The 10,002-nt window shown below is 36.1% G+C and overlaps 1 protein-coding gene across 1 annotated transcript in view; it reads right to left on the bottom strand.

Annotated features, from left to right (window-relative positions):
- Positions 1-10,002, bottom strand: part of LOC107583140 (cytosolic carboxypeptidase 4-like) — a 239,594-nt gene that overhangs the window by 105,772 nt on the left and 123,820 nt on the right. Inside the window, exons 15-18 of the mRNA XM_016269254.1 lie at positions 9,621-9,769; positions 7,742-7,829; positions 7,459-7,588; positions 5,557-5,710 (exon numbers count right to left, since the gene is read on the bottom strand). Of these exons, the coding sequence (XP_016124740.1) occupies positions 5,557-5,710; positions 7,459-7,588; positions 7,742-7,829; positions 9,621-9,769 (521 nt within the window). The remainder of the gene's footprint in view (positions 1-5,556; positions 5,711-7,458; positions 7,589-7,741; positions 7,830-9,620; positions 9,770-10,002) is intronic.

Here is a 10,002-nt window from a genome sequence, read left to right as displayed (position 1 = left end):
ACAGAATGCAAGACAGACAGACAGACAGAATCTATAAATGACAGACAGACAGACAGATAGAATGTATAAATGACAGACAGACAGACAGACAGACAGAATGTATAAATGACAGACAGACAGACAGACAGACAGACAGACAGACAGACAGACAGACAGACAGATAGATAGATAGATAGATAGATAGATAGATAGATAGATAGATAGATAGATAGATAGATAGATAGATAGATAAATAGATATAGATAGTATAAATGACAGACAGACAGATAGATAGAATGTATAAATGAAAGACAGACAGACAGATAGATAGAATGTATAAATGATAGATAGACAGATTGATTGACAGACAGATAGAACGAACGAACGAACGAATGAACGAACGAACGAACGAATGAACGAACGAACGAACGAACGAACGAATGAACGAATGAACGAACGAACGAACGAACGAATGAATGAATGAATGAATGAATGGACGGATGGATGGATGGATGGATGAACAAATCAGATCAGAACCCTAGACAAAAGAATGAACGAATTAATGGAATACAGATCGACAGAAACAAACGATAGATAGAACGAAAGATAAACAATGAACAATCGATAGATAAAACAATAGACAGAGATAGAAAAGAGATACTTTTTTTAGCTATTTATTATAAAAGCATTTCACTCATGAGGGATACAAAAGGCCCCACCTTGTGGAACAATCCTGATCAATTCATCTATCTGAAATCAATTCATCTACTAGCATCAGGTCAGATTTGCTGATACAGGCTCTTTCCTGTTGGAGGGTTTTTGTTTTTTTTTGCAAGGATGTTCAGATTAATGAAATGCACTGTGATGTTTCGGCATGGTGTCAGCTGGGACGACACACTCAGCAGGACGACAACAGATGGATGAGGTACCCTGCATGTGTGAGCGTGTGTGTTTCGGGCTTGATGTTTACACAGCCATGTGAATCTCGCTGGATGCTGTTGACTGCTGCAGCGGCTGTCACAACACTACTGTGTGTCAACTGATGGGAAAACAAGTTTCTTCAAATTTGGCAGACTATACATATTTAGACAGAAATATACTAGAAGTTATTTCAACTTAATTAGTGAATTTAAGGAGTATTTTATTTACATTTTCAAATGAATACTACACATAAATTGACGTAAATATCATACCAACATTTTGATGATTTGGCCTCTTATAATATACAACTTACTGAGATATGAAGTCACACTTAGAAAAAACACAATTGCAAGTAATGTTACAATTGTGAGATATAAAAAACACACCTTGAGAAAATTTGTTGCAATTGTGAGAAATAATGTTACAATTGTGATATAAAAATCGCAAAGTAAAAAGGTCGCAATTGCAAGAAATAATAATTATGAGATGTAAAATGAAACGTTGAGAAAAATAGTCACAATTGTGAAAATTGTTACAATTGTAAGATATAAAATCACACTTTGACAAGTGTCACAACTGTGAGAAATAATGTTATAATTGTGATATAAAACCACACTTTTGAGAAAAATTGTCTCAAATACGAGAATTATTGTTCCAATTTTAAAATATAAAAGCACTTTCAGAAAAGTCATAATTGTACGAAATAATGTAATACTTGTGATATAAAAAAAAAACACTTAAGAAAAATAGTCGCAATTGCGAGATATAAAGACAAAATTTTTTTTTTAAAAATAAATAAAACAAATAAAGGCACAATTGTGAGATAAAGTCGCAAACACAAGAAAAAGTCAAATTACCTTTGTCCCAAGCGGAAACTGGTATTTATTTATTTATTCGAGAAATGCAATAATGCAACATGTTAATTTTAAAAAGTAACTCCAACAATGTGTTTGATTCCATTAGAAATATTTATTTTATAACTGCAGATATGCAGATCATTACGGTGATAAAATAACAAAGACATCTATTTTCTAAAAATAAGTTATAACTATCTAAAGTCCCAGAGGCTTTAAAAAGCTATGATATGAGTCATATTCAAAGTCCAATGCTGTTAAAACAATTAAGCAGTGCCTGAATTAAAATTATGGGATGTCATTTCAATGACACTGATTTTATTAGCCATCAAATTCTTGAAAAAAAGTCCATATGTGTGCTTTCATTATGTGATTTGATTACGCTAACATACACAAATGTGAGCGAGCACACACACACACACACACACAGAGTTCATGCATAGCTAATTTAAACACGCTAATATCTAACAATCTTTGATCAACGGCACAAGTTCCAAGTTAGTGAACAGGTCACTGTGTGAGACAGTCATTGGGAATTGTAAGCAGGTCACTTTGCAGTACGTCAGAGTGTCTTGGGGACTGTCAGCAGTCGGTCGATCGGAACGGGCTGTCCCTCCACCCCCAACCGAGCCAGATGCTCTGCGTCGGTCTATGGGGATCAAGCTACAGATGGCTCGCCTCCATATTCATCAGGAGATGAGGGTTTGGTGAGCACCGTGTAACCCACTGGAAGTGGCCCACAGCTGGGTCAGCATGTCCCAGCGTGTCCCTCTAGATCTTCCTTCAGTCAGAAACATCTATCTCTGCAGTTTCACCTGCAGCTGACAGTCACACCTGTCAGCACTAATGCAAGAGCGGGTGTGAGCACCGATTCAAGCTATGAACCCACCACTAAGTGCATTTGCTAAATGCTTCATAAATGTGCTTAGTGTGATCAGTGTCAGTACACAGGGGTGTTTAAGTATCTGTTTACACCTGGATTTATCGAATAAAGGCAAAAAGACAATCTATCAATTTATTTATTGAATTTTTGCCAAAAAAAAAAAGTTTAGATGCTTCAGGTGCATTAAAAATAGGAAAAAAGTGTCTTAAAAAAACAAAACATATATACAGTGGGTACGGAAAGTATTCAGACCCCCTTAAATTTTTCACTCTTTGTTATATTGCAGCCATTTGCTAAAATCATTTAAGTTAATTTTTTTTACTCATAAATGTACACACAGCACTCCATATTGACAGAAAAACACAGAATTGTTGACATTTTTGCAGATTTATTAAAAAAGAAAAACTGAAATATCACATGGTCCTAAGTATTCAGACCCTTTGCTGTGACACTCATATATTTAACTCAGGTCCTGTCCATTTCTTCTATCAATTTTCACATGCTCCAAGTGCCTTGAAAACAATAAATAAAAACCATAGTAAAATAAACAAAATTAATAATTAGATACATATTACATATTTAGATGCTCCGGGTTCCTAAAAGAAAATAAATTTAAATTAAAAATCAAAATTGTATGATTTAAGTATTTCATTTAAAATGATTTTCACATGCTCTGAGTGCCTTAAAGACAACAAATACAAATCATAGAAAAATAACTAAACTAAAATAAATAAATATTACTTTGTATTGATTTATTTTTTGCAAAAAAAAAAAGAATTAGGATTAGAAAAAAGGTTTGGATCCTCAAAGTCAAATAAATAAATGTTTATTTATATTATTTTATTAATTTATATTTTTATTTATTGTATTTTTGCCTTGCATAAAAAGGTGTCTCATGAAAAATATAAATAATGATATTATCGGTTAAAAAAGTATAGCCTTGGTAATGTCATCACAAAAGAAAATGTGTTATCGTGTAGCGTCTGGACCAATCAAAAACACAATTTTTCATTTGATTTAACAAATCAGTTATTCATTAGATTAACAAATCGTCACAGTCCCCTCACCCAATAAACTGGGTGCCAGGATGTCTGCAACGACACCAGGCCCCCCTGGTCCCCATGGCAACCACGACCCCTCTGCTAGACCAGATCCATTTACGACCTAATGGCATGTTGAGAATTTTCCCTCGCACTACATTTTCCATAGGAAATCCAGAGTGCACAGTAAAAATTTACTCTTCTCTGATTAATTAATAGGAAAACCTTTCTTTGAATGAACACACATATCCTTCAGGTCATGGTGTATGTTGTCTTTGAGATTGTATACTGTTTTATGCAGGCTTATGATGGAAACACTCATGTTCACCATGTTTAGTATCTATGAATTTGCCTTCTGATGATCTAAACGAGCGTGTATATTATATGTTGGTACATAGGCAATATATTAGTGTCCTGAGAATCTTTAGTAATTTCGATTCAAGTTCCATTTGCGAAGTACCATGCCCTCACACAAAGGGTAATAAAAACTCCCCCAGTATCTCAAAACTCCCACTTGGGACGTCAGCCTTTCTCATTGGACAAGCCCATTTTGAGAGGCGGGAATCTTCCGAGACATTAAAAGCCCCACACTAGGGACCCGCCCAGAGTCGGTGGTTCGGTTACATTCTAAGATGAAGACATGAGCTAGAACGCTTCTGCAACCCCCTCGTGCCAGGCTTCGGCCTTGACTTTTCCATTCAACAAGTTTCTCTGACTCAAACTGGTTCTTTTTCATCAACCAACATCAGCAAAGATCAACTGGGACCTTCAGACTGCATCAAGCCTTTCTTTCAGACAGACGAGAAGTGCAAGTATTCAAACTTAGTCTTATTAATTGATACATTAGGTATCATTTGCACCTTTTTACAAAGGTGTGTTTGAACTAAGAATCTGATGTCTCCTTCAGGCTGTAGATCTGCTGAATATGCAAATGGTTCCATAACTTCATATTCTTATTTTCTCTTCTCTCTACTGCGTTAAGCTTTAACCCTTTCCTATACCAACTGTATGTGTGTGTGTGTGTATGTGTATGTTGGACCAGTTTAAGTGTTTATGTAGCATGTTAGACTAGTTTAAGTGTTTATGTAGTTAATAAAGTCTTATTTGTATCACACTTGACGTTGTTCATTGTTTGCTCATAACTGGAGTCACTTAATCATGCAGATTTATGCTACAAGCTCTTTGTAGAATTGTACAGTAAGAAAGTTATTTCCCCTAACCAGGAAATTAACGTTCTTAGAATTGACAGACAGTTGACCCTGAGAGGTCAAGTAAATATCTACAGCGGATCTAAATATGTATAATTAATTATAACTAGTTATGATTAATTATTCATATTTCCCCATTAGCTGATTCGCTACAATCATGGGCAAGGTAATATAGAATATTATGAAAACAAAAATGTTTTAAATAATGTACACTGACAAATCAAACAATAAAACATGGGTAATATATAAGTAAAAAGGTTACGCTTTGATTTCATGTTATGCCTTTGAAGCAGCTACCAAAAAAAAAAAATCCATCTCTTCTCAATCCATATATGCTCTCCTAGTTCTTTTAACTTTTTGTCTTCTGGCATAACGTGTGCTTCAGGTAGTGAGTCAAGCACTGTCATCCAATCTAACAGTGTCCTCCCCACATACATCCACCCACCCTGAAGCTCCTCAACTCCTCCTCTGACAGGAGGTGTCAAAGCTCAAATGCTCCATGTGCCTTGAAGATCTGCCAGACTGTACGAGCACACACACTCATGAACGCACACACACACACTTTCACTGCTGAATACAAACCCAAAGCAGCATCAGACGTTCAGTTCACAGGTGCGTCGACACACAAGAGGGTAAATCTGACTCATTGCGGGTTTTAGTGTCAGACTTACGCAGCTGGTGCAGATGTTTCCAGGCTCTGGAAGTGGGGCAGGCTGTGATCGTGACTAAGGAGCAGGAGTTTCCCGCCAGCGTATCGCAGAGGTTTTGTTGCCTGAAGAAAACTTTCCGTGGGTCTACAGACTTCTCCAGCATCTTCAAATGGGTCTAGAGAATATTGAAAATCGTAAATACATTTGCTTTAGTCTTTAGCCATTATGAGCAATGATGCACCGAAATTTTGGTAACCAATAAAACTGTATATAGTTTTGGAGGGCCGAAATCATTGACCAAAATGTTAATGTTTTATTAGCGATGTTTAATTAATGTGAATAAGCTACAACAGGTAAACATGTCAGCTGTGTGGATGCTATGCCTGATTTAAAGGGGTCATATGATGTTGCTAAAAAGAACATTATTTTGTGTATTTGGTGTAATGCAATGTGTTTATGCGGTTCAAGGTTCAAAAAACACATTATTTTCCACATACTGTACATTATTGTTTCTCCTCTATGTCCAGCCTTTCTGAAACGCGTCGATTTTTACAAAGCTCATCGGTCTGAAAAGCGAGGTGTGCTCTGACTGGCCAGCTATCCAGTGCATTGTGATTGGCTGAATACCTCAAGCGTGTGACAGAAATGTTACGTCCCTTACCATACTGTGTTTCCATCATACAGTCTATGGTTTCCATGTGTCCGGTGCGACGAGACAAAGCCAATAAAACCCATTACAAACGAGGCATTTGTTGCATCCAGTGGGGACATAATTACTGATTGTAATGACTTATACTGTGTTTTTACGCTTTGCGTTGCATATTGCGCCACATAAACATAAAACCATATCTGCATTTGTTATCTGAGAAATGACAAACAATAAGCGCTTCTCTACACTGCTCAAACTCGAGTTTGAATCATTAGTGGCAATTTTTTTAAATATAAAAAACTTACTTACAAGCTGTGAGTCAGAAGCGCCAGACTGTCCTTGCAAAGTTGGAACTGCCCCACTTTATAGAAACATTATGTCCTCTTTTGGAAGGCCAAACAAAGTAGTCTCGTTTTCACAACGAAACACACAGCTGTTTGAGTGAGCGGCACCCGGCGGATTCGACAAAGGAGACTTGCGGCAACCACATGTGACGACCCCGTGCTGGACTCCACTTCGTCCACGGTGAAAGCCGATCTGGCGATTGACAGCGCAAAGTTGATGTTTTTCCTCATCGACCAACACGGATCAGCTCTAGGCATGACAAAGATGATATCGTCCTCTTTTGGAAGGCCAAACAAAGTAGTTTCGCTTTCACAATGAAACACACAGCATATTCACAACATGGCGGCGGCGGAAACAATACTACAGCTAGAATAAAAGTTACGCCTTCTTTCTTTGCGTGAACATTTGGGCGGCGTTATTCAAATCTTCCCACATAGTGAGGTAGATATGTGGGGCGTGTTAGAACGAGCCGTTTTAGGTAGGCATGGCTGACTCTTAACTTTTATAAAGAATATCTTTTTGGATTTGAGACTTTAGTCTTTGCAACTTTACAGATCTTCTTTATGCACCAAGAGCTTGTAACACTCCAAAGAGAAAGGAAAAATTGAAATCGCATCATATGACCCCTTTAACAATATGAATTTCTTAGTTTTAATCAGTCTTCATTTTGATGAACCAAGATCGTTTAGTCTGTTTTCAGTTGATGTATGAACAACGCGACCCTACCATCCAATAACTGCATTTTGCTATGCTACTTTCAAATATGAAACAGTCAATTCATTATATTTCACTTAACCTAGTGCCTTAACATATCAACACATCATATTAGCATATCAATTCATCACCTAAAAATCTTGATAGTATTGATTCTGGAGATAAGTGTGACATCCTGGCCCTAATATTAATACAAAGTGGGTCATGTCAAGCACCTGAAGGGTGGTGTGGGTATAAGGGTAGTGGTAGGCTAAGTAGCACACGTCATCTTCATGATGAAAGGTCACCCTGAAGGTCAGTGTGTAAAAAGAACTTTTTTGACCTCTTCTAGAGCAGAAATGATTTCTGTGGAAGTCAAAACCACAATTAGATGCTATACATGCAATATCCTGAATAAAGAATAGACTGCATAGAGAAAAAGTACAGTAAAGTGAGGCAAAGTGAAATAATGTGAGGTTAAATGTAAAGACCTGAAATTAAATAAAGGAAGCGCAATACCTGTAATAGCAGATCTCAGAGCCTGTTCGCACCCAGTGTGGTCTGCCCTCCAGCGCCTCCCTCACAGAATACAGCACAGGCTGCATGCCTGAAACATCCCACAATACAGTTATGAACCAAGTCAAACATTCAGTCATTTAAAGGTCATTCTGTAATTGCTAAACATACAGGTTGTTAGCTTTGGCACAATATCAATCACCAACACCAATAGAGTGTATGATTTTAGTATGGCAATGCCAAATTGCTTATAAAATATCATTTTGAGGATTTTTGGAAAGTTTCCGAAAACTTACCGGAAATGTTCCACCCCTTTGCAACCCTAGCAAGGATGCATTAAATTGATCAAAATTGACAGTAAAGACATTTATTATTATATTACAAAAGATTTCTATTTCAAATAAATGCTGTTCATATTTGAAACCATTAAAAAGAAAGTGTTTCTTGAGCACCAAATCAGCACATTAAAAATCAGCATAAGATTTCAGAAGGATCATGTGATGCTGAAGACTGGAGTAACGGCTGCTGAAAATTCAGCTTTGCCATCACAGGAATAAATGACATTTTAAAATACAATAAAATACAAAACATTTGTTTGAAATTGGAATCAAATTTCCCAATATTACAGTTTTTCCTATATTTTTGATCAAATAAATGCAGCCTTGCTTATTGAGGGTAAGAGACTTCTTTCAATGTTTCGCTTGGTGGCAATAATGTTAAAAAACAAAACGGTATCAATTTATGAGAAGCAATGTTGATATAGGTGTATTTTTTTTACCCCGTTGACAAATTGATTTTATTCATTTTACACAAAGTGACTAAGTTCAACAACATGTATAAGGAAAGCTAAAATCCCTCAAACTCTTTATCAAGCTTGCAAATAAATAAATAAACAATAAAAAATGTTCTTTATCTAAAATGTCTAAATCTTTAGCTTTCAATGAAAAAGTAGGACCTTCCTTTCTTAAAACCAATAAGATGAAGACTGCATTTCTCTAAAACACTAACACTGGTAGACAGGCTTCCCTGAAATGCATTCACTCAAAGTAGAAGTTTTACTCAAACTCAAATAAGGTCAACAGTAAAGGACATCTCAATTAATATAAAGACATAAAACACTGACTTCAGGGCAGCACGAGTCTCTTATAATGCCCTGCTGCACACCAAAATGAGGAAAAGGCAGTCAAGGGCCATTGGAAACTCTTTATCGGGGGAGGAAGTCAGAAATGCGGGAGCACTGTATTTTTCTGGGATATACGGCTGGTGTCAGATTTAAGAGCTGCTCGGGCCCAAACACATTATTTACACAAGCAGAACATTTTCCTGGATCACCATGGGGTGATCTGAGGTGATTATGTACCACAAAAATACAGAACAAGTTATGAACCAAAAACGTAACACACAAATTTGGATTAAAGTGTACAAAAATACACATTTAAATCATTTGTTGAGTTATTTTAGTATTTTAAAGATACTATTATAGTTTTTTTATTCGTTTTTAACGGATTTTTCATTTCAATTTTAGTTAAAGTTTTAGTAATTTTGTTGCGTTTTTTTTATTAGTTATTGTGTTTTTGTCATTTTCATTAGTTATCATTTTATTTTTTTAACTGTCTATATAGTTTTAATTATATTTTTTAACTATGTCTATATAGTAAAGTATGTCTTTATTTATACATTTTTATTTCAGTTTTAGATTAAGTTGTGTGTATATATATATATATATATATATATATATATTATTCAAGGTAATGTTTATTACAAGTAAAAAAAACAAAAACCTTTTTTTCTTTTCCTGGAACAATATATGCTGATCCAAGAACAGGATATCCTACTTGTATAAATCCCATGGCTTCATAGTAGTTGCTACTGTATGGCTTACCATAGTTATACTGGCTGTTTCCCTTCTCACAATTGATAATGTTGAAACGATAAGGCACGCCGGCCACCATGCCGCTGACTTCAAAATAGAACCACTGACAGTGTGCAGAGGAGTTGACATCAGCATTGAGAATCAAATCATATTCATGACTAAGAGAGAGTGCAAAAGAGAGACAGGAGAAAATCAGACAAAGTGGGTGTAAGAGAGAATAGGAGAGAAGTAATGAGAGCGAGAGAGAGAGAGAGAGAGAGAGACAGAGAGAGAGAGAGAGAGACTGAGAAGCGTGTTACAAAAATGACAGAGAAAAATCTCTCACTCATCCCTATCTGTTGTTACGCCGCCACATTTCATTTGGAAAAATATAACGTCGGCTCTTTTATTT

This window comes from Sinocyclocheilus grahami, unplaced genomic scaffold (assembly GCF_001515645.1).
Source record: "Sinocyclocheilus grahami isolate Dianchi unplaced genomic scaffold, SAMN03320097.WGS_v1.1 scaffold50.1, whole genome shotgun sequence".
Lineage (NCBI taxonomy): Eukaryota > Metazoa > Chordata > Actinopteri > Cypriniformes > Cyprinidae > Sinocyclocheilus > Sinocyclocheilus grahami.
Note: the sequence above shows the minus strand (reverse complement) of the source record. Positions and strands in the feature narration are given on the sequence as shown.